Below are 25,112 nucleotides of genomic sequence, written 5' to 3' on the forward strand. Positions count from 1 at the left end.
CACTGTCTCTGCAGGGGAGGTAGAGGTACAGCGGGAAACTGCATGAGTGGGTACTGAAGCAGCCTCCGCTCGCGCTGGCTCTGCTGTGATTCTGCTTTTAAAATGTACAAGAGCTCTGGTGATTCCTGCTGGCCCCGTGCTCTCTGCAGGACTTCCTTTTGAAACGTACAATGGGGATCTTGACCATTTTAAAGGGTTAGGCACTGCAGGGAGTGGGGGGCCCTGCTGTGCTTCTGCTTTTGAACTGTAGCAAGAGCCCAGCAGGCTCTTGCTACCATTGAAAGGCAAAGGTGACCTTATCAACTAATGGATGGAAATCTCATCAACTATTTTATTAGTTAATTAATCTAAATTTTAACATCCCTACTACCAACCAGTGGCAGGTAATAACAGCCACCAAGAGAACCTCAAGAGAGGTCAAAGTGAGATCTGGCTTTTAAAATTCCAACAGGTACTCCAGAACAGGAGAAAAGGGAGATTGAACAGGACAAACCTAACAAAGTGAATCCCAGTGGTGAAATCTCTTATATTTCCAAAGGTAAATACTTCTTGTCAATGGCTTTCTAATGTTGCCAACAGGTATTGCACCTCTGTTGAAAAAGTCGTCTCTATCCTGGAGAATCACTGTAACCGGATGCCATGGATGTGCAACAGAGTGCCACACTCTGCAAGAAACAGGGCAGACTGCAAGAAATAGGTCAGACAATTCTCACAACTGGTGTGTTATGTAATTAGATTCACCAAACTAGTAACAAAAGAGCTTCTGTAATACCACACTGATTAACAAGAAGCTATACAATTCTCTTTACATATTTCAGCTGGACAACCAAGTCTAAGAGTGAGAGAGGACTTGAGTGCTGCCTGCATCATCTGGATTATCAGTAGTCGAGTCAACTACTTGCATCCCTTCCCCCCTTGCTGCCAATTACCCACCTCTTATCATCATTAATATGATATACAAAGCAGAGAGAAAACTGTTCTGGTAATGAACAGGGATTCCAACAACAGTCATGGGCAGTAAAAAAAGAACTAAGTGAGGCTGGAGAGGAAGGGGCTCTGTTATTTACAGTTGTGATGGAGTGGCACACAGCTGCATAGGGTATTTGAGCTGCCCTGGAAAAAGCTTCCCTATGGCAATACCAAGTCACCAGGAGTGGAATGCACACGTGCAAATGCTGAAAGAAATTTATTTTTATTTAAAAGTCTTATGAATATCAGGGGAGTGAAGTTTTACCCTTGAATCCTTCAAAATGAAAAGGGAATCGTATGCAGTGTTAAAAAATAACCTGTCACCATTAAAAGCAAGGTCCTCTACAAGAAATTGTACCTCTAGGTAAAACAGAAAACTATCATTGCATCATGGTGGAAATGGACAGGTCTACACCCTCTAAAGCAGTATTTCCCAATTTCATTTGGCCATGGTACTCTCTTAAACTTGAAAATTTCGCAGAACCCTTAACAGTCTGGGCATGAGGAGGGACGCTTTCGTGGCTTGGCACCCTGCTGCAGCAGGGAAAGCCTCCAAGCAGCACACGCTTGTTCCCCCAGCAAGGGGCAGGAGAGGGAGCCCATGCAGCAGGGATTTCAGCACAGCTGCAGCACCAGGTCAGGCTTCCCACTGGCAGGGTAGGTGTGTGGGCGGAGGGGGGGGGGGCATGTAGAAACCCTGACCTTCCCCACCAGACCAGACTCTGCCGCTTCCCTAGCAAGGTGGGGAGGTGTGCAGGGGAAGCGCGACAGCGCATGGGGGGCAGCGTGCCAAAGTGTGCCCCGGGGGAGAGCAGTGGCAGAGCCCAAGCCAAGGTGCAGGCAGCAGTTTAAGAATGCTGAGGACTGGGAGTGGCTACTCATCACCTTGACCCAGCCTCCCCTCCCAGCAGCAGTGGCTGCTGTAACAAGCCGTTGCCTTCACACCGGGAGGAGGCGGCTGCGTGGCACCAGAGGCCCCATGGGACAGGAGCCATCCTGCGGGGTGAGAAGGGGGCCGCGTAGTATACAGTGGTGGTGTGGGTGGTGGAGTGGCAAGACCCGGGCACTGCCAGAATCCCACCTCCACCAGCAAAGCGCCAATGAGAGCTGCCTATGGGCTCTGCAAGGGGCAGGGCAGTAGAATTTTCTCACAGAACCCTTTGTTTCACTTTGCAGAAGCCCAGGATTCCACAAAACACCATTTGGGAAACACTGATCTAAAGACATCTTTGCCAACACCTGGGCTTCATTTATGCTCACTTTAAATTGTTCATGGTGTTTGGCAAATATTTAATAACTAGCCAATTAGCCCGTCATAAGACAGGATTTTCAGGTCTCTCCTCCACATCAGTCTTCTCTCCTGAGCCTCCCGTCTCTTGCTCAGTCTCTCTCCCTTCTCCTCCTCCTGCCTCCCCGCCCCCCTCTCAGCTCTCCTCTGCCTCTTGCGCCTCTCTCTGTCTCTCTCTTTCTCTTCTCCTTCCCCTCCTGCCTCTCACTCGAGGGACCGCGGAGCCCAAACAACCGTTTGGGCTCCGTACTTCCCGTGCTGCATGGGGATCGCGGAGCCCAAACAGCTGCTTGTACCACTTGCTCCCACACGGTGGCCTGGCTGAGCGGCACAGAAGTCACCCGAGCACCACAACAGGAAGCGAAGCAGTGACGTTCATGGCCAGGGAGCAGGGCCTGGAGCCGCTGTCACGCCAACGTCACCGCCCCGCCCCCCTTCCCCTCCTGCCATGGCACTCAGCTGACTTCTGCGTCACTCAGCCAGGCCGCCGTGGGGGAGCAAGCAGCCGTTTGGGCCCTGCACTCCCCATGCAGCACGGGCCGCCCAGAGGGAACAGGCAGCATTTCAGCGTTACAGACTCACAGACACTGGGCTACTATATATATGATGGTGTTAAATTTATTGCAACTGAATCATATTTTGACATGAGCATCTAATGATTCACTATCCTGAAATAGCAAAATTGCAGAAGAGTAGCTTTTGCTACCAAAAAGATCAAGAGGCATCTGGTTCTTATTATTAGGGGGGTCTACCAAAATTGCAGGCATGAAAATTAAGTCACAGACCATGAAATCCCTATGAAATCTCATTTCTGGCCATTCACCCCTAAAGGCTGGTATTGCCACCCTTATTTTTGTGCTGGGTGCCTAACCAGGAAATGCTGTTCACCACCCAACTTCAGGCCTTAAAACTGTTGGCAGTATAAGGCCCACAGGTTTCAATAAGACTAGTGAGTAGGACAATAGGATACAGGGGAAGGTAGCTATTGCTGGGAATCCCTGCTGGTGAAAAGTAGAGGTAGTCTAGCCTCCCTTTTCTCTGCCTGTGGAGAATAATGTCTCCCAAATAAAGAGGAGACCCTTGGACAGAGAACTCAAGTCCCAATCACAGTTCTCTTCCACATGGTTTACTTTTTGGCTTCCACACTTTCAGAGAGAACAGTTATCATTTATTAGATTCTCTCAACAGAGCAGATACTTAGTAAATACAAAGAGATAAGTAGTGGCAATTCTGGTTCATTAGAGACAAAGAGGCCATTTGAAGTCAGTACTGATACTGAGATAAGTAACTGGCTAGTCTGTGTTGATGGGTAAGGATGCACCCTCATGCCTCAGATTGAGGGTATATAGAGCTGGATGGGTGACTTCCATTGGGTTTGTTGTGGTAGAGGCACAATTGTTAGAAGCAGCCCTAGATGCCTTCAAGGTATCCTAACACCTTGGAGCTTCAACAGTGCTCCTCTTCTGGCCTGAGGTCTCCAGATTTAACACTCCTGCTCCTTTTGTCAGTGCCCATTTGTGATATTATCTGATTGTGATATGACTTTATGATCATTGTTGCAACTGCTGTTGTATATTTGCCACAAATCTTGTACCAATGTTGTTGTGTGAGATATTGTTGGAAAAAGTTACGATTTGCTGGTTATGATGATGCCATTTATGAACATTAGTTATATACCTGTATTTCAAATGTTGTAATACTCACAAAATAGCTAGTCAGCACATCTGGGAAAGACTATTCAAGCTGATGGGCCAATCAAGAAACATTCAACAGACAATGAAGAATGGGAAGTACCCAATTACACTGAATGGACTTGTCTTCAAACCTTCAATATGGAATGTGAGCAATGGCACCCATCTGCAAAGAACTGAGTCATGCACATACAGGTGACTTGCCCATGTGACTCCAAACTGCATCTTGGGACATACTTTTCCACAGCAGAAACAATGAGATTCCCTTCACATGGCAAAGGACATATAAAGGGCCCTGGAAATTCCTCCTTTTTGTCCTTAATCCTGCTTCGGTGTGTCTTATAACAGAGGACGCCCAGTCTTTGGTTGTAAGCAGTCCTATCTTTAAGCAGTTCACTCAGAATTGATACTCAGCAGTGTCCCCCAGGACATTCCTTGTAACACTGTTGACTTAAGAGCGAAAAGCTCTCAGTTCTGCTAAAAAATGATGCCACAGACTTAGTGGCTTTTCATGACCAGGATTCTCGAGGTGGACAAGTAGCAGCTCTCAGTGATTGAAATCCTAAAGTAGCTGAAACAGAATACAGGACTATGTAGCACTTTAAAGACTAACAAGATGGTTTATTAGATGATGAGCTTTCGTGGGCCAGACCCACTTCCCACTGGCCCACAAAAGCTCATCATGTAATAAACCATCTTGTTAGTCTTTAAAGTGCTACATAGTTCTGTCTTTTGTTTCAGCTACACCAGACTAACATGGCTACATTTCTATCACTAAAGTAGATGGGGCATTTGTTGGGGCACAACAAATACCAACTGTTTCTCTGAAACTGGCCCTGATATGCTGTTCAATCCAATCTACATGAATTAGCAAACAGTTAAGTTTTGTTGGAGTTATGGTTGAAGCAGGACATGTTTCATTCTCCCAAACCCTTAAAAGATTGGAAAAAGTAATTATGGGGAAATCTGTGTTTTCATTTCCAGTTTCGCATTGTAGGCAATGTTTTTGATAACACACTCCAATTCACAAAACTTTATCTTCCATCTCTCCATTAGAGACTATAAAGCCAGGCATAGCCCATCTTCACCAAATTTGCATTCAAAGTGCAAAACCTCAACAGTGGTCTCATATGCTTTTATATCAATCACATCAACAGATCAGCTCATGTGGGAACTCAGAAAGAGAGATTAGGATCAAAAGTTTCTTCAAATTTTGCCCAATTTGACTCATCTAGAATCTGATTTTTCAGAATATTCAGCATGTAGGATTTTATACATTCAAAACAGTTTCATTCACTTCAGTTGCAGCTGTGAGCACTCAACAGTTCTGCAAATCAGGCCCCATGGTAAAGCTGGACACCCAAAAAATTAGAAATATCATTACCATGTGTGTAAAGTTTGATTTAAAGTTTGATTATGGTCTAGCATCATAAGGGAATTCAGGAGGGAGGGGAAAAATATTTTCAGTTGCTTTGGCTGCCAATGTAACTTCTATCAGTTTCTACCTCAGACCTTAACTATGTCCCCCAAATAAAAACATCTCAAGTCAACCTCAACCAGTGATTTTTCTCCACACATTCACTGTCTATAAGTCTACATTATCAAGAACAATGTAAAAATGAACACTCATTTACTATCAGGACTATTACAATTCTCTCAAGCTCTTTGCTTTTTTTCTCAAGAGAAGCAGATCTGGTGAGACTGAAGAGGCCATAATGTGGTGGTTAGACTACTCCTGTAATCAAAGCAGTAAGATAGCTATTTTCTACAATCTTTAAAGTCTGAAATGCAAAAATTGTCCTGTGGGTTTTTCAAATCAATTTGTGGGCTTACACCATTGTTTCCCAGACATCAAAGCCATTTAGTTCCACACATGCATATACAACTCAGATATTGTCTTCTCCTCCCCTACCCCTATTGAAGATGTTGCAGAGGTTTTTTTCATTGGTTCAACCCCATCTGATGGAAACAGTCATTTCATCTCTTTAAATCTTACTTAAAGCCCTCCCTTTTTCTCTTTAGCATATCACTGAGCTTTCCTAGAAAGAGTTTTGCAATACTTTATTTTCAAATACTGCGATTTTTTACTTATTCACATGTATCCCTCCTCTATGACTTAGAAGTTAATTAGGTTTTACCATTCTCTGTCCATTTTCATTTGACAGCCAGAAAACAGGAAGAAACTCAATTCTTATGCTATATTAAAATATAGATTGATATGAGATAGGAGAAAAGAAGCATCTTCTTGACACACTAACCTGAATTTGGCTCCTATTTGAACATATTAAGTTCCTTCCATCTCATTACAAAACCTAAGCTGTGTCAGCAAATGAGCACAAGACTCTAGTACTGTTTCTCTGGGGTTTGCAAAAGGGCAAAACACATAGATCAGGAAGAACACTCTGCTAATTAAACTGCAGCAGATGACTCAAGAAGAGAAGGGCTTGTCATATGTAATGTCTATGCCAAGAACGATCAGATTAAATATGCAAAATGTGAAGAAAAGGTGGGCAACAGCACAAAGCTGATATTCTAGACTTTAAATAGGCTGCAATAGTTCTGACAATTCCCCTAATTATTCACAATAATGGACATAGGGTTCAAAAGGCAGGAGGAAGAAATACATTTTTCTCCATTATAGGTGCTGAGCACCAAGGCTAAAATCATGCCTGTCTGAACACTGATCAGTTTCTGCAAAGGTTAATAGCAATTAAATGTGGCAAACTAGACTAAATGAGAAACAGGTCATGATACCACCATACTTGCAAAGAGCACAATACTTGGTAAAAAAAATTCTGAAATATTTCTTACAGTTTCAAGAGCACTTAGAAACTGAAACAATTAAAAAAGTGTTCAAATTAAAGCATATTGGGTATGTTTTCCATCATAAAACAGTTCATTAGCACCATTTTTTAACTCTCCCTCTTCCCCCCCCAAATAAAATATTTCTAACATCCCTAAAAAGATAGGTTTCCCTCTTAAAACCTCTCAATGCCAAGAGATAAAGCAGTAACTCCTGTCTGGCCTGACACATTCACTAGATCCAACGCATTACTTCTGTAGTATTTATCTAACAGTGAAGTGAGGTAGCTAATAAAATTTTGTCATACGAGTCTCATAATAGTTGCAAGGACAGAAATATATAAGAGGTTGTATAAGTACTGGAAAAAATGTTTTAAAATCTGTGTTCCATTCAAGGTGGATAAACAGTTAAAAGTATTTAGAGATTCACTTATCCCATTTGCCTTGGCTCAGATGTAGATTAAGCATTGTAAGCAACACAACGGAAGCACTGTTTTGCATACAGAGTCAACTGGAAGATATGTTTATGAACTCTTGTATCTTCTTTGACTGAAAACCAGCTAGTGCTACGAAATGTCAAATCCTTGTGGAAAAAACTACTTAACTAAACAGAAAAAGTAATTGTTGATAAATGTAGACCCAGGTTTGCATTCTATGCTTTAGTTTTATATGCAACAATTTTTGTTTCCATTATTATTTACTATCTCTTAAATCTTAGCCTTTGATAATAATCTTATGATAATATAGAAGGGTGCTTTCCATTGGCTTATCATATTTCATGTTCCCAAAAAGAGGTCCGATACTGCTAAGGGGGCTAGGATGCGAGATTGATGGTGGTAGAGCGGGGTATAATGGAGGGGTATCTGCAATAGAAATACTCAATGGTGGCGGTGGACTATGTTGCTCTTTGTCACAATAGAAAGATGGCTGACAAGCTCAGGACACACCAACAGATGTCAGTCTGCACCTTGCTGTGTGACCCTCTTCTCAGAGCTGGGAACTGGGGCCTGTAGAGATGAGATCAGGCAACTATCTTGCAGAGGAATGGACCAACCAGCTGCAGATGCAGGGGAAGGACCAGTGCTCTCTCTGACCTGCAGCTTGTCTACTTTGCAAAAAAAAAAACCAGATATTTCCTGTTATCTGAAAAATTCAGATATACAGGCAGTCCCCGAGTTACGCGGATCCGACTAACGTTGGATCCGCAGTTACGAACGGGGTTTGCTGCCTGTCTCCCTGGTCTGCTGAGACGGGGAGCAAAGCTTCTGAGGACACCGGCAGCGGGACAGCCGCGGCGCGTCTGGGCTGTCCACTGCCCGCATCCTCAGAGGCTTTGCTCCCCATCTCCCTGGTCTGCTGGAGACCAGCAGACCAGGGAGACGGGGAGCAAAGCCGGGGAGCACGCGGGCAGCGAACAGCCCAGACACGCCGCGGCTGTCCCGCTGCCGGCATTCTCAGAGGCTCCACGCGAGCAAAGCTGCGGAGGACCCGGGTGGCGGGACCACGGTGCTGCGTCTCGGTTCGCCGCCTGTGTCTCCCTGGTCTGTTTGGGGGGGGGGGGGGGCGCGCAGCTAGTACCGTGTCCGTCCCCCCCCCCCGCAGACCAGGCTTTTCTCCGGACGCCTCTGGTAGAGCAGCTGGGGCGCTGCCGGTTGGTCCTGCAGCGCCGCTCTGGGCGCTACTGGACCAACCCGGCAGCACGCCAACTGCTCTGCCCCAGGCGTCCCCAAGTCAGCCGCTGCTGAAACTGGCCAGCGCTGACTACAGGAAGCCCGAGGCAGAGTTGCTCTGCCCCGGGCTTCCTGGAATCAGCCGCTGATCAGTTTCAGCAGCAGCTGACTTGGGGACGCCTGGGGTTCTTAAGTTGAATCTGTATGTAAATCGGAACTGGCATCCAGATTCAGCCTGTTGAAACTGATCAGAGGCTGATTCCAGGAAGCCTGGGGCAGAGCAACTCTGCCTTGGGCTTCCTGTAGTCAGTCGCTAGTCAGTTTCAGCAGCAGCTGAATCTGGACGCCAGTTCCGACTTACATACAGATTCAACTTAAGAACAAACCTACAGTCCCTATCTTGTACGTAACCCGGGGACTGCCTGTATAGAGAAAGGAAGCCCAAAAAGAGGCTATGTCTAAGGGACATATGGTGACACTACTTTCAGAAGCACTCAGGTACTGGGGCTCACCTACAGGTTACCTAGAAAACAAAGTAAGGGGTGTCAAAGCCCTGAGGTGGTATCGGCTAATATTCAGTGGAACACAAGCAACTCATCATCTCCCTGGAGGCAGAAGGGTAACAAGGTGACTAATTTCTGGGCACCACAAGAAACAGAGATAACCCATAATTCTTGATATGGGGTGGTCATGTGTCCCTCTCCTTTAAATTCTGGGCTCCCCCTAAGTTGCCTCTGGTCTCTTTCTTACTAACCCTATACTTTGCACACTTTCTCCAAGACAGCACCATCCACACCCACTCCCCTCACAGCTCCTTCCCCTCTTACAACTTCCATTGCCTCACTGCTGCAAGCTGGAGAGGGCTCTGTACACCTACTGCTGGGCAGGTAACTATTTGCAGATAAGGAAGGGATGGTACTCAGACGTCTTCCTTGTGCACCCTCTGGCGAAGCTGTGATGCCAGCCCCATGTGTCTTCCCTCTTCTGGGCACCTCTGAGTGCAGTTCAGTGCGAGTGGGAGGAGTCAGGTGCCATGCCTTTCCCAGACATGTTCCTCTGAGATGTGCTCAACCCCACCCCCAACTTCACAGAAATCTACATACAAGAGTCCCTGCCTGCCACTTACATTTTTAATGGCTAAAAAGAAGCCTCTAACAGAAATTGTCTCAATGTTTAATATATTCATTCCGTTTAGATATTTTTGTTGTAGATCTCTTGCAAATCTGTCTTCAGAAACGTACACCTTGCATTAAACTATGTGTTAAATGTTTAATTCAGAAACACTTAACAATTCTGCTTTTTTGCGTTTGCAGGTTCAATTAAGTTTTCACAGATGGATAAGAAAATTAAACACACTTCTCTTCTACAAGAAAGCCTGTGTATGTGATGTTAAGAAATAGGAATATGATTGTATATTGACAGGACTCGACATTTAGGGCAATCTACTCATGGCAAGTAGATTTTAGCCCGATGCGGCTGCGCAGTGCAGTCAGCGCATGCGCAGCACGCCGAACTGCGTGGCTGGCGAGCAGGGCTCGCCGCTGCTTGGTGAACCCTGTATATTGAAATAGTAATATGACTTGAAATTAGTTAACTTTTTTCTTTTTAAATATTAACTGCAATCAGAGGTTATGACTCCAAAAGAAAAATAAACTGGCATTAGAATTCAAGACATTTCTCTGACTAATTTTCACTAATTCGTGTGCAAATTTTTCATTTTAAACAGTGTTCATCAGATATTTTTCAATAACATTTCAGTTCCAAATTTAAAGAATAGTTAAATGAATCAGAATTTTCAAATGCTCACTTTATCCAAGCAGTTGTTAGCTACAGGATGCGTATTAATAAATGAAAGACAAAAATAAGAACAAGCAAGCTAACTTACAATGCTATCCTCAGGGTCTTCTAGACCATCAGGTCGACTAAGGTTGCGAGCAGGCTGACTGCAGACTACGTTGTCTTCCAGTTCCCAAGAGGAAGTCCTTACAGGTAACCTTTGGATCTCCTCAGGATAAAAAGCACCATCTGCTCCATCTGAAATAAAAATGAGAAGAACAGGCCTCTTGTTTATTGTATTAAATTGCTGTTCAATAGTGTTAGAACCCTTTTTTGTCAACTCAAAATAATTAAATCAAGACACCAAAATATTTTCAGTTTAGATTACATAAAATTAAAAGTTCTCAACCAAAACCCAAAATCTGGTAAACAGAATCCACAGCTACAAATAACTTTGGTGTGAGTGCACCATCGTTCCTCTGCCCTCTTGAAAGTTCTCCTTTTAGTGACTAGCATCAATGGATTTACTAATGAATCCAATCATTTCCAACCAACATATTATATGCCAAGATATCATCAAGTCCTGTCCTGTCTCTACATAAATAAAGTGGTACTTCTATTTTTAAATTGTGAGACAAAAGAAAGCTGAAGAAAATAAAACTATACAAACCTCTTGTTTCCTGGGTTGCATAAGGGTTTCCATATTTCAGTACTGGTAGTCTACTTGGCACTGCAGGAACCAGTCCACTATTCTCTGAGTATGGATTGAGAAAATGTAAATCACGTGGAGAAATCTGCCCCTTAGTTATCTTTGTGGCTTGATTTTCAGGATTCATTCCATGTTCCTAATTAACAAAAAGTTTAAAAATATAATTAATATATGGAGTCAAATCAAATGTTTTAAATTCAAAGGAAATACTTAAATGATTCATTAAAAAAACAAATAGTTATCTGCCTAGTCTTAGACATACTTATGATTTTACTGAACTGACATTTTAAAGTAACTTCAAGTTTTAACAAAAGACAGGACTATGCAGCACTTTAAAGACTAACAAGATGGTTTATTAGGCGATGAGCTTTTGTGGGCCAGGCCCACTTCCTCAGATCAATATGTGGAAGAAAATTGGCACGACCATATATACCAAAGTGATACTATCAAAAAAAGTGAACACAATAAAAAAGAAGCTGTCTTAACTTTCTCGGTCCTACAATTTGTAGGCTGTTTGTTTATAAGCCACAAGGAGCAATCAAAAGAAGTTCAAATGGCAGTGTCTACTTTCTAAAAGCCTGAGCCATTTTCTGAAAGTGGAAATGTCCCATATGCTTATAGGTTTTATTTCTCTGCAATATGGAAACATTTTTGCTAAAAACATGATGGTATTTAATACTTTAATTCCAGCATCACCTAAGATTAAAATAGAACATACATCAAAGTGCTTGTAAAAGGTGCTATAAAATAGTCTTAGCCATAAGCTGAACTGCTAGGGTACAGACTGATTTTTAAAAAAAATCAAAGGCTATATAAGTATGTAAATAAAACAGAAACTAAGTAATTTTATAGGTTTGAAGGGACTACAAATGAACATTTTAGCATGCCATGTTTAGTGACATTTATAAACAAACACTGATAATGGAGTATAAATTGAAAAGCTGTTTACTGTACTATGCTTAACCTTTTAAATCATGGTTCCAGCCTAGCACAGCACTTTGATTCTTCCTTGGAATTGTTCTAGCAAATTTATAGATATTTACATTACAAGCTTTTATAAGCTTCATACAATATTTTTACAGTTGTACACGCCTCATGTGTGTTGTTTATAAAGATTCCCTCCAGCTAAAAATGATCCCCTCCAGATAAATAGTTGTATCAAAATCCAAAACTTTACTTAGCTTTTCTATGGATTAAAGAAATATGGTACAGACGTATTTAAAAAAAGAAAACCATCAATTTATTTGGCTATTCCTTTGTATGAAAAACAGTATCAACCACCTTTTTGGTTTGCTTTTGAGAAAAATATAAGTTAAATATTCTCATTTTTTACCTTGTTTGATCTATACCGAAATTACCTGAAGTTACTGTTAATGAAATACAACAGCTATGCTGAGTGCCTCATGAACATTCTCTCTTCCATCTTGGTTCATTCATATAACATGGTATGAATGTACCTATATATTTTTAATAAAGATTACTCTCCCTTCTAGCAATGCCTTGCAAAATTATTATATTATACTTAGGACACTGTAATGGGTAGTAGAATAAGAACACCTAATAATAATAACCATGCAAAACACTGAAAATACTTTTAGTATTAGAACATCTAATATTTTAGCATGGATATCTTTAGTTTTAATGATACAGGTACTGAGTTTGATTAGAAAGTCAGCTGTGGAAAGTGGCAGTTCATTTTCAAACACTTATTTAAAAATCTGGAATGGCATTAGAAAGTATATAAATGTCCTTTTACATAAACTACAACTCTGAAGAGATTATAATCAAGGTCACACGGTAGCATCTGACAATCTGTTCTCTTGCTGGCTGCTTGTGGGAATAAGCAACATTGGTAGTGAATGTTTGTGTCTAGTTACAACAGAAACAATTCCTATGGAACAACAGTGGAAGTAACTTTATCCAGTCATATCTGAATATGCATGATTATTCTGAGATGGCAGATTTAAACTGACAATTACCCCAATTTCTAAACAAAAACAAAAATCAGTTAAAAATGTATGGATGACAGTTAATGCTAACCAAAACAGCCTTACAAATTTCACTACATTAAATGCAGCCTATGATTAAATATTCTGGAATTCTATTATTGAACAATAAACACGTTTCTAAACATAATATTTCCAAATATCAAGTTAGAAGTTTTGATGTTTCACTATTTGTCTGTTTTGAGGTTCTCTTTTCTCATTTTTTTTTTTTAATAGAAAACAAATAATTTTTTTTATTTGCAAATCAGTTAATTTTTTTAATGCATTTTAAAATTTACTTTTATACGGTAAATTTTATGAGTGGACTTCTTTATATATCGATCCCACTGTACCTCTTTAAAACAAATTAACCAAGGCTGACTAGAGTAGTCAGAAGGGAGTTAAACAAAAGGGGACAGTACAAACAGAAAATAGGTGCCCTCTGAAAAAAACCGAGATGTTGAGAAAAAAAAACAATGGAAGGATATGAAGAGAAAAAAAGTCTTGAATTGCCTATACACCAATATGAATAACATGAGTAACAAATAAAAGGGGGGAAAAATGAACAATTCCATCAACATAAATATGATCTGGTTGGTACTGCTGAATCCTACTGGGATGATTCCCAGGATGGAATTTCAAATAGGTTATATAACCACTGGTTTTGGGAAGGATCAAGCAGGCAGAAAGAGGAGCCACTCTGTCAACAGGCATTACCTGTTTCCAAGTCATTGATAACCAGGAATAAAGGTGTGTGTGGTTTTTTTTTTAAGTCCTCGCAGTTAAAGCACACAAGACGGGGTAGTAGGTGGGTGTATGCTACAGAGCACCATATCACAATAAGGCCTGGTCTATACCAGGACCTTAGTTCAAAATAACTCCTCCTCTTGTTTGAATCAGATATACTACCAAGACCATTATTCCCAACTGTTTCAGCCAACATGAGTAAATCCTTTATTAGCACTTGGCATAACAGATGAAGAGGAACGGATCACAGAACTAAAAATTAGGGCTGTCAAATGATAAAAAACCTAATCACTATTAATCACAGTATTAAAAACAGCTGCGATTAAGAATAGTTTTAATCACAGTTAACTAGGGATGTTAACATACATTTAAGTAATTGAGTAACTGTTGAAAAATTCAACAGTTACACATGGGGGCAAGTAGCTCTCCAGGTCTAGTGCGTGTAGCACTGAGGCAGCAATGGGGGGGGGAGGGAGAGGCAGGCAGGAGCCAGTGGCCATGAGGAGTTGGCTTTTAAGCCAACTCTCCACAAGCATCAGATCCCTTGGAGCCACCTGGCCCCCCACCCTTGCTGCCTCCCACAGATGCGTTAAATTTGTTTTGAGTTAAATACATGTAATTGACAGCCTCACTACAAATTAATAGCACCATAAGTACAAGTTATTATGCCCTGATCACATTTATAATTTGAAAATAGAATAAATTCCAGACTAGTACTTAATGCTTTAATCAGTCTAATTTCACAAAGCTGACAACAGCTATAAGCAAAATCGGCTGGGACGAAGAAATTAAATCAGAAAAATCTGAAAGATAATTGGGAGTCGTTCAAGAATATCTTACTGCATATCCGAAACTGAGGAAAAAGGCTGTGCTGGTGGACAAAAATTAAATTTGATTTACAGAGGAAATGAAGGCAGATATAAAAATATACATATAACAAATGGAAGAAAGGGGAAGCTGATAATAAATACAAATCAGAAGTTAAGAACTGGAAAAATCTGATTAAGGGACACAAAGGAACACAAGGAAAAACCTCTGGTCAGAAAGGTTAACGACAATAGAGAGTTTTCTAACTATACAAAGAATAAAAAAAATCCTGACACTAGTATTAGGCTATTACTAGATAAAAATGGTAGTGGTTAATAAAAATGCAAAAAAGGCCAAAAATATTGCAATAATTTCTGTTCAGTATTTGAGGGGAAAAAACCAGATGATATAATCTCACCACATGGTGATACCAATCTTTCATTCCTGCTAGTATCTCTGGAGGATGTTAGATGTACTAAAGTCAGGTGTTTCTAGATCAGCAAGTCCAGACAGTCTGCAGCCAAGAGTTTGAAAAGAACTGGCTGAGGAACTTGCTAAAGCAGCAATATTCATTTTCCAACTAATCTTGAAGTTCCAGAAGTTTAGCACAACATTATCCTCCTTCCAAACAGGATAACTCCAGACAATTATAAGCTTGTCATCCTAGGCTCAATCTCAGGCAAGATAATAAAACAGCTGACCTGGGACTCAAAGAATTAAAGGAGGGTAATGTAATTAATGCAAATAAACATGGGTTTAGGACGGGTAAAATACACCATGATTCAAACTAACTGATTTTTTTTTTTGAGGAGATGACAAGTTTGGTCAATACAAACAACGGTGTTGATGCAACAAACTGAGCCTTTTCTACAACATTTTGACTAAACCGAGAATATAAAATTTATATGGCATTCACTAAATGTATTAAAAACTGATTAACTGACAGATCAAAATGTAAGTAGCTGTGTTTCCAGAGGAATGCTGCAGAGACCAGTTCTTGGTGCTATGCTAGTCAAAATTGTGAAAACAAAACTCATTATTGATAGTCTGCAGATGACAAAAATTAGCAGAGGACAGGCAACTCATTCAGAGCAATCTGGATCAGCTGGTAAACTGGATGAAGGCAAGCAAAATGTGTGTGTTAAGGCTACTAAATGTACATTACTAAGAACAAAGAATGTAGGCTATATTTTCAGAATAGGGGATTCTATCCCCCTGGGATGAAGTGGCTCTGAAAAAGACTTAGGGGTTGTGGTTCTGGCGCATAATCACCTGAACATGAGCTGCAGATGAGATGCTGTGGCTAAAAGAACTAAGGCAATCCTGGCAGGCATAACCAGAGAAATCTTGAGTAACAGTAGAGAGGTTATTTTACCTCCATTTGGCACTTGTAAGTCCACTGTTCAGATACTAGGTCTAATTCTGGTACCCACAATTCAAGGATCGCTAATAAACTGGAGAGAGTTTAGAAAGGAGCCATGTGAAGATTAGAAAAAGTACCTTACAGAAAAAGATTCAAATAACTCAATCTCCTTAGTTTAACAGAGAGAAGATTATGAAGTGAACTGATTCCAGTCTATAATTATTTATAGGGGGAACAAATATTTAGTAATTATCTCTGCAATCTAGTGGAGAATGGTATAAAATGATCCAAAAATTAGAAGATGAAGACAGACAGATTCACACTGGAAATAAGAGTTGGTTTTTTACAGTGATGGAAATTAACCACTGGAATAATTTTCAAAGGGTCACGGTTGATACTTCACCACTGACATTTTAAATTAAAACTGAATTTCTCTCTAGAAGATATGATCTAGGAATTGTTTTGGGGAAGTTCAATGGTCTGCGTTATTACAGGAGGTCAGACTAGAACAGGGGTGGCCAACCCATTAAATTAAGAGAACCGAAACAGTGGCAGAAAAAAAATGTGAAGAGCTGCACCAGAATTTTTTTTGAGCAATTTTTGTTGAAGGGGAAAAAAAAAGGAGACACTGCTCCTTTAAAAGGCAAGGCTTTTTGGACACATCAGGCTCCCGGTAGCTGCCGCCATCTTGGCGACACCATTTTGAATCACCGCACCAGACGGCTCCCCTGCCCCGGAGAGTACCGGGAGCCAGGGGCCGGGACCGTTTCTAGGGGCACAGGAGTGGCTTCACAAGCCACACTTTAAGGGGAGGAGGAAGAGCTGCATGCGGCTCATGAGCCGCAGGTTGGCCACCCCGGACTAGAAGATTAGAATGGTTCCTTCTGGCCTTAGACTCTACGAAGCACTGAAGTACACTAAACATAACAACTGATGCTTACTGTACCTTTTCACTGGTGAAGACTTCCAACTGTGATATCAGCTCTTTTATTTCTCTCTCTTTTTCTGCCAGCTGAACCTACACGAAAACAAGTTAGCAGTGAAAGGTCAATATTGGTCCTCATGAGGTTTCACAACTGGTATGCGTCTGCATGAATGAAGGTCCAACTACTTTGATGATGTTCTTCTCAGACCTGCTTGTACTCCTACTCAAAAAACTTACATGAATATCATTTGGGGAGTTAGAAAAACCCTTGTTTTTTTTGTCTAAAAGATTTCTTATAAAATGTGTGATTTCACAATGCTCTACTTTGTGCTTCTTCCTATTCAATGTGTAGACAGTATAACGGGTGAGGAAAATAAATTTAAAAAGGCTCCTATGCCATTAATATCAGGACAACCTATCTCACTGATGATCTACACGTTGCCCCATCTCTATTTTTCCAGTGCTTGGCCAAGACTGGAAATGGATGGGAGCAAGATGTAGGATTTTGCCTAGCGAAGACTGTGGGTACGTCTAGATTACATGCCTCTGCCAACAGAGGCATGTAAAATAGGCTACCCGACATAGTCAATGAAGCAGGGATTTAAATATCCCCAGCTTCATTAAAATAAAAATGGCCACCACACTGTGCCAGCTTAGCTGATCTTTGGCACATCGCACGAGTCAAGACGCGGATCGATCAACAAAGGAAGCCTTTGTCGACCACTCCTAAACCTCGTTTCACGAGGCATAAGGGAGTGGTCAACAAAGGCTTCCCTTGTCAATTGATCCCCGTCTTGATTCGCGCGCTGTGCTGGTGTGCACAGAGAGGCATGTAATCTAGATGTACCCTAAGACAATGCTAGTGGACAAAAAATTCTATCCTTAGGGTTGAGCAGAGGTGGCACCCTTATACCTTTTATGAAAAGGATTTGCCCATGATTTAGCCCAAATCATGTTTTAGGGATGCTCTTGGAACCCCAAGTGTAACTAATGGTCAGGAGTAGCCCTTTTCATGTGTTCATTTACAGGGCTCGCCGAACTGTGGCGAGCCATGCTCGCCAGCGATCTGCACATGCACAGATCGTTCTGCGCATGCGCAGATCGCCCGAACCCGGCTCTTCCAGGTTGCAATCTACTAGCCACGAGCAAGTGGACTGCATTATTTGTCGAGCCCTGTTCATTTAGATGTTTGGGGGTTTTTTGGTTGAAGTTAGTTATATTTTTGCTAATGCATACCTCCCTACAGTAACTGAAATCTTCTGAAGTGATTTAAAACATGTGAAAGATGGTGAGCCTTATATATAAAAATTTAAGAAATTACTGAAAATTTTTCACTAACAATTAACATAAAAGTAAGTAAAGACCAAAATATCTGGCCTCATACTTCATATAATAGAGATGTAATAGCCCTTCAGATGGTGAAAGTCAAGAAATTATAATGCATGACCATGCAATCTGTACTTTTTTTAGGGCTGTCAATTGACATGCATTAACGCCTGCAATTAATGCAGTACAGGATTAATGCATTACATTTTTTAAACACGTTAATGCTGCGCTGCCCCTTTGAAATGTCGCTGCAGCACTTCAAAGGGGCAGCACTACACAGAGCCTGGGATCAGCTGGGGACTCCTCAGCTGACCCCAGGCTCCACAGTCCCTTTGAAACGTGCAGAGGCAGCGTTTCACAGGGCCAGTCGCCTACAGTGGAGTCGGGGATCAGCTGTGCGGCAGCTACCCCTTAGAAACGCCACCTCCGCGTATTTCAAAGGGGCAGGGGAGCCCGTGGTCAGCTGGGGACTCCCCAGCTGATCCCGGGCTCCACGTGTCATTTCCCCGGAACCCGGGATCAGCTGGGAATTCATAGGTAACCCAATAATTACTTCAAAAAATGATTCAATTTGAATCTTCCTTAAATTTAGTAAGACTGATATGATGTACTGACAATGCATCACTGCACTCCCAATACAACAGTGAAAAGCTTCATGACATTTTAAACACATATTCCATGCCTGCTACTATAACTAGATCTGCTACTATAACTAGATCTGCTTACCACTTTTCATCTTATAGTTAGTGCAAGCAAAATTCAAGTAATAGTTTTAATGTCTATCTAAATCAATCATATTAAATAAAGTAAAACGAGCTCTCTTTCAAGAATACATCAACAAATAGCCAATACACTTACTTTATACTGATCCTCCATTGCTGCTAGCTGGAGTTTTGCACTCTCACTGATTTTCACTTGTTCTTTCCATTTCAGCTCCAATCTGGCCAATTCATCAGCATAAACGCTGCATTTCATCTTCTCATCCTAAAGTAGTGTAACAGAAGCCATAATGAATCACTTAAAATTTTAGAAATTTATGGAATTTATTTTATTAAATCACCTGACCATGCAAGTCCATGCTTCCCAGAATTAGACAACTGCCAAGTGGCTTCCCTATAGATTAATTACAGGCCCCTATCTATGTAGTAAGGCTTTGAAATAATGAGTCTGAATATAGGTTGAACCTCTAAAATCCAGGACACACTCGTCTGGCAACATCTGTGGTTGGGCAGGACCATGGATATTGTTGAACCAGAAACCCCTGGCTAGCCAGGTTCAGAAGTGCAGCCTGGGCTGAGCTGGCAGCATGGTGGGAAGCACAAGCCCAATCAGAGCTGCGAGCGGGGAACGCAGTCCCAGCCAGGCCTGGAGGCAGTGGGGCCAGTGACCAGGACAGCAGACCCAGCTGGTGTAGTGGGGAGCACAGCCCTGGCAATGCCTGGAGGTAGCGAGGCCAGCAGCTGGGCAAACAGCCTGGGACAGAGTCACTGAGAAGTAGAGAGCACACCCCCAAGCCACGCAGCGAGGCCGGAAGAAGCGAGGCCAGCCACAGCTGGGGCTGGTGTGGTGGAGGTTGCAGCCCCAGACTGGGCTGGTGCAGTGGAAGGCTGGAGGCAGCAGGACGACAGCAGGGAGTGCAGCGCCAGTTGGGCTCAGAGACTACAGCCAGATGCGAATCTTGACGTCCCCGGATCTAGCAAACCCCATGGCTCAGGACCACCGAAGTCCCACCTATATAATTTTCCTTGAGCCTTAAACAAGCTGCTATTCTTCTCTCCCCTTCTCTTTTCTAATTTTTTTATGTTGTCTTACTGATGCTCTTCAAAACATGCTGTCATTTCTTAAGGGTGTCTCACATCCACTTCAATTATTTAAAAACAAAACAAAAAAAAAAAAAAAAACACACCTCATTCTAGAGAGCTTTGCAAACACCCAGAGTATCTTTCCTCCAGAAGGCTGAAAACACGGCCTTCCTTTAAAGCATCCCGTGTAACTCAAACAACTAAGTAATGAACCAGCACAAATGCCAACTGTGCCATAAGAGATAATGAATGCAATTACCTTGCATGTGCGTCACCATGGTAAAAATAATATTTTTGTGAAAACAAGAACGATAGGTTGAGAAGCTTAATGGAAACAGGTAAATGCACTTTATTTAAATAGTTGTATCTAAAAAAATCTCTTTGTGGAGATTTATATTCCATCATTTCAGGCTGTTCTCACTCCAATATTTGCTTTATAAATGACCAACATTCCTCTTATCCAAACATAACAGGTAATTCAACATGCAGCAAACAATACCACAGCACCCGCACAATAAGGTCTTAAAAATCTAAGGATACCTGTTTATGATAAAGTTTCTATTATGATCACATCTGTGCTACATAAATGACCATTAAGGGAATAAACAGTTGACTAGCTGACAACAAGTATTTCAGCATTCTTCAGATTTATTCTCTGTAGCTACTTTCTTTTCAAAGCAGCCCTTTACTTACTGATAACATTTGCTTGCATTTCTTATACTTCTCTGTTTTCTCAGTAATTTCTTTGTTCATTTCACGTGCTTGCTCCTTTACTGTGAACTCTGAAACTATACCAGGGCTAGCTGCAAAAATTGAAAACAAAAAATTTATGAGCATTTATTCTAATGCAGTGCAAAAGGGAGCAAGGAAGGGCGGACAACAATTCAAACGTTGTCAATGTCACATACTAATATGCATCCCAGAGACAATTTCACATGACCCAATCTCTGCTGGTCCACAGCCATATTAAAATGAGGACAGCTGTATTTTGCTCCATTTCATGCAGATGGAGAATGGTCTCAGGCTCTTGCCAACAAGGCCTTCAGCTGGGCAAAGTTTGGGTACCCATGCAGAACAGAAAATATTCCACAGCACATATAAAATGTTTGGAGAGCTGAACACCTCTTCGAAATATAAACAATTTATAAACTTAATTCTCAGAGCACAACATTATTGGTGCATATATTTTACCCTTTTGAAAAAAAAAAATGCTTAATGATCTAAATGTCACAAAATGGCAAGTGTTTACTTTCTCTCCAGTATGTGTCATGACATATTTCATGTTCCTTTCTTTATGTTTTAAAGGCTAGTTTTGTGGGAAGTTTAATAGTCCATGAAAATTACAACCTTGTCAAGTATTTCCAGTAAAGCATTACTGTCTATAAATTAGTGTATATAATTCTGTCTTTTCCTGCAGATAACTGAACACTTTATCAGCACTGATTTTGCAATAAATATATTACACTAACTTTTCCATGACTAAAGAGATGTAATTCTACAGTACATATTTTGGAGATTTCTTTTTACTAAATTGCTGTTTATTAGCTAAACAGAAATACATAAATATGCTTGTAAATGTCATTCATGTGAACAGACCCAATGAGGATATTTATGGGTATGAGTATTTACAGGAGCAGGCGCTCAGAGTGATATTGTAGTCTTTTTCCAAACACCATGAGGTAGTGGTTCATATACAAAGTACTTCTTTTATAGATTACTTCACACACAAATATTCTATTTGAGGCCAACAAATAGATGCCGTTAAAAAGTTTACTTTGTTGATACCTGGAGATGAGGTCAACTTTTTATCTGTAACAACCGCAGTAGCTGTCTCAATGTTTGAAGCATCTGTCACTTTCTGTTGATTCCCTGCATTTTTCTTCACACACACACAAAAAAAATAAAATGTGGTGCTTTATTCAAAGAAAGCATCAATCAAGTATTGCCAGGAACTGCTTAAATGATTGTACAACTACTGAGAACACATATGTTATAATTTAACTTCTCTTTATAATTTAATACTTCTTTTTGAAGAAATGGACACTATAAACCACTATTGTTTAAAGGAAAAAACACAAAAGCAAAATAATGTTTCTCTTGCTTAACATCTACTAGAAATGGACTCATCAATGCTGACGGGGTCAAGCGGAGATAAAAATAAAAAATATTCTCATTGTACAATCCCCACTATATATTAGCCACCAACCCAGAAATACGATCACTTTTATCATGCCTTGTTTTATAATAATTTTTTGCATAAAAATATTTTTCAAAATAGATTAAGGAAATCTCCTCTATAGAGGATCGGCTAAGTTTTAAATTTAACATTCCAATTTAAACTGCAATCTACACTATGAATTGGGAAGGCTTTAGATAAATAAAAGGCAGATCTCGGGTACTACAGTTACTATTTTTTTTTGTTTACATTTGAGCTAACATTTGAATTGGGGACTAATGTCAGATACACATATTAGACACCACAGCCCCAAGACACAGGAAGGAAGAGGCATTAGCCAACAGACTTCATTACTGGGGCCCCACCAAGTTCACAGCCATGGAAAATGAGTCACAGACCATGACTGGTCTCCCTCTGATCTTGTGTTTGCGTTTACTCTATACCATGTATATTTCACAGGGGAGACCAGCACTTCTCAAACTGGGGTTCTTGACCCAAAAGGGCTTTGAGGAAAGAGGGGCAAAGACAGTCACAAGATTAATTTTAGGGGATTGCAATATTGCCACACTAGGGATGCTAGAGTTTAACTAAGTAACGTTTAACTAAGAAGCTAATGCTTATTGGTTAATGGTATTGGATAAACTCAAACTCAGCCAGTTCCTGGGGAGATGGCTTCACTGCAGCAGGACAGCAAAGCCTCCTCCCCAGGAGCCAGGTGGGTAAGGGCTGCCAGAGCCAGTCCCTGGGAGGTGGCTTCACTATAGCAGCAAAGCATCCTCCCCAGGAGCTGAGCCAGCAGGAGCTGGTAGCTCAGCTCCCAGGGAGGCTTAGCTTTATACTGCACAGCCCGCAGCGTGTGTAACCACTAAGATTATTAGCAGTTACCAAATTAAACGCTTTTTAACATCCTTATGCCACACGTACTTCTATGCTGCCATTGGAGCTGGAACGCACTGTTGGCTGGTCGTCCAACTCTAAAACCAGTGCCCAGCCAGCAACAGTACAGAAGTAAGAGTAGCAGCATCACAACCAGTGTTCCTTCTAAAATTTCCCAAGCAAGTGTGGAATCAAGGTTATGTGCACCAATATTGAGACATCACCTCCATATTGGCACACACAACAAAATTCACGTGGTGCAGGTAGGGCCAAGGGGTTCAGAGTATGGGATGGGGCTTTGGCAGGGGTGGGCAATAATTTTTGATTGGGAGCCACTCCAAGAATTTGGAAAGTGGTCGAGGGCCACACTCTTCCATGATATTAATAGAGGAGGTGCAGGGTCTGGGATGGAGGTTGGGTGCAGAAGGGACCTTGGGGTAAGGGAGGGAGTTTGGGTAAAAGAGGCAGTTGTGATGGGGGCACTGGACTAAGGTGCAAGGGATTGGATTGTGACATAGGACAGGGAACTGGGGGACAGCAGGGGTTTGGGTTGTGAACTAGGGCAGGAGGGGACTGTAATATGGGGCAGGGGAATGGGCTGCCAGATCTGGGAGGGGATATGGGTGCAGGAAGGAAGCAGGGCATTTGGGTATGTGGGACAGGAGTGGGAGGCAGAGGGTTGGTGAAGGGAGAAGATGGGGTGCCAGAGACAGGGTCTGGCCAGGAGACTTACCAGCCAACAGCCATTCCTGAATCAGCCTCCCTGCCAGCCAGTGTTCAGTCTAAGCTGAGGGGCAGCACAGCTTCACAGGTGATTAATCAGCTCCTCCCAGTCATTCAGCTCAGTGCATGGAGTCTATAACTGGGTGGGGCTGATTAATCACCTGTGAAGCTGTTCTGCTCTGCAGTTTAGAGGGAACACCGCTGCCCTGCCCTGCCTCTGCATAGGCTGCCACCATGTGCTCTGGAGCCCCCTGTGCTTTGTGGCTGCTTGTTATTGAAATAGGCAGCTCCCATTGGGAGCTGGGTGAATGGCTTTTTGTTTCCTGAGTGAATTACCAGAGACTGCTGCCACATAATCAAGGCAGGCACCTAAGGCTATTTAAGAACTTGCCTGAAATAGCAGACTAATCTGACACCTGCACCCAATTAAGACCTCGTAGGCTGCTTTAAAAGGTTTCCTCAAGTTAAGGGAGGGAGAAAGAAGAGGGACAGACTGAGAGGAGGAAGTGTGCTGCTGAGAACTGAGAAAGATTCATTCAGGTACCAGGGAGAAAGTACTACAGGAGTTTTTAGGGAAGTGACCCAGGGAAAAGGCTGCTGGATTGGGGCTAGAGAAAAAAACCCAATCAGTTGCCACTGCCTAGGATCCCTGGGCCGGAACCTGGAGTAGAGGGCAGACCCAGGTTCCCCCCACCCCCCCATCACTAAAACGTCTCATTGTGGAAAAAGGAGGTCCAGGATTACAAAGGAGTCTTCTCCCCAATTCATTGACTTTGCCAATAATGAAAATGGGTCAATAAGCTGTGACCCTGACCTCTAGGAAAAAAAAAAAGAGGAAGTATGGAGGGTCACAGCGAGCTGCTAAGGCATACAATAACGAAACCCATGAGGCCCAGCCGAAGCTTTGCCACACATCCCACAAACTCAAACTTTCTACTTATACCAAAAACTCTGATCCTATGCTTGGTTTCAACAGTTAGTTCATCATCAAACACCATACATGTAAGTTGTCTCTACTGAGGATTGCTCACATACTATTCTGATTCTTGTTTAAATGTGGTGTTCTTTGCTACAACAAATTAAACATTAAAAAGTCAAGGAAAGCTAATGGATTCTCCAATGGTACTTACTGTCTGATCTACAAGTTTATTCACTTGTTTTTGGAGCCTTTGGCATTCCTTGAACTTTTCTTTGTAATGGTCAGCAGCCATCTGCAGACGAAGCTTCAGATCCTCAACCTCTCTGCGCAGTTCTTGCTCTACTGTGTTTGAAATTTCCTTTTTTAAAGTAAAGAAATAAATATCAGAAAATATATTCTCTTTTGCTTACATCCAAATACTATAGAACATTTTTCAGGCAGCAATACTGAAGACAAAGATTTTCTTTTTGGGGGTATGAGATGGGGAATAATTTTTTCTCTTTGTTGCAAGAACACAGATACTACAATGAGATCCACTCTGAGCAGAATAGGGTGATG

General features: G+C 41.7%; 1 protein-coding gene across 4 annotated transcripts in view; it reads right to left on the reverse strand.

Moving 5' to 3' along the window:
- TAX1BP1 (Tax1 binding protein 1) overlaps window positions 1-25,112 on the reverse strand; it is a 106,578-nt gene that overhangs the window by 11,700 nt on the left and 69,766 nt on the right. For all 4 annotated transcript variants that reach the window (XM_075922160.2, XM_075922161.2, XM_075922159.2 and 1 more), the window contains 7 exons: window positions 24,766-24,912; window positions 21,646-21,739; window positions 20,554-20,663; window positions 18,917-19,042; window positions 16,754-16,825; window positions 10,867-11,041; window positions 10,306-10,454 (listed from right to left, as the gene is read on the reverse strand). In XM_075922160.2, coding sequence (XP_075778275.2) covers window positions 10,306-10,454; window positions 10,867-11,041; window positions 16,754-16,825; window positions 18,917-19,042; window positions 20,554-20,663; window positions 21,646-21,739; window positions 24,766-24,912 — 873 coding nt within the window. The remainder of the gene's footprint in view (window positions 1-10,305; window positions 10,455-10,866; window positions 11,042-16,753; window positions 16,826-18,916; window positions 19,043-20,553; window positions 20,664-21,645; window positions 21,740-24,765; window positions 24,913-25,112) is intronic.

Source organism: Pelodiscus sinensis, chromosome 2 (genome assembly GCF_052426305.1).
Source record: "Pelodiscus sinensis isolate ZL-2025 chromosome 2, ASM5242630v1, whole genome shotgun sequence".
NCBI classification, from domain to species: Eukaryota; Metazoa; Chordata; order Testudines; family Trionychidae; genus Pelodiscus; species Pelodiscus sinensis.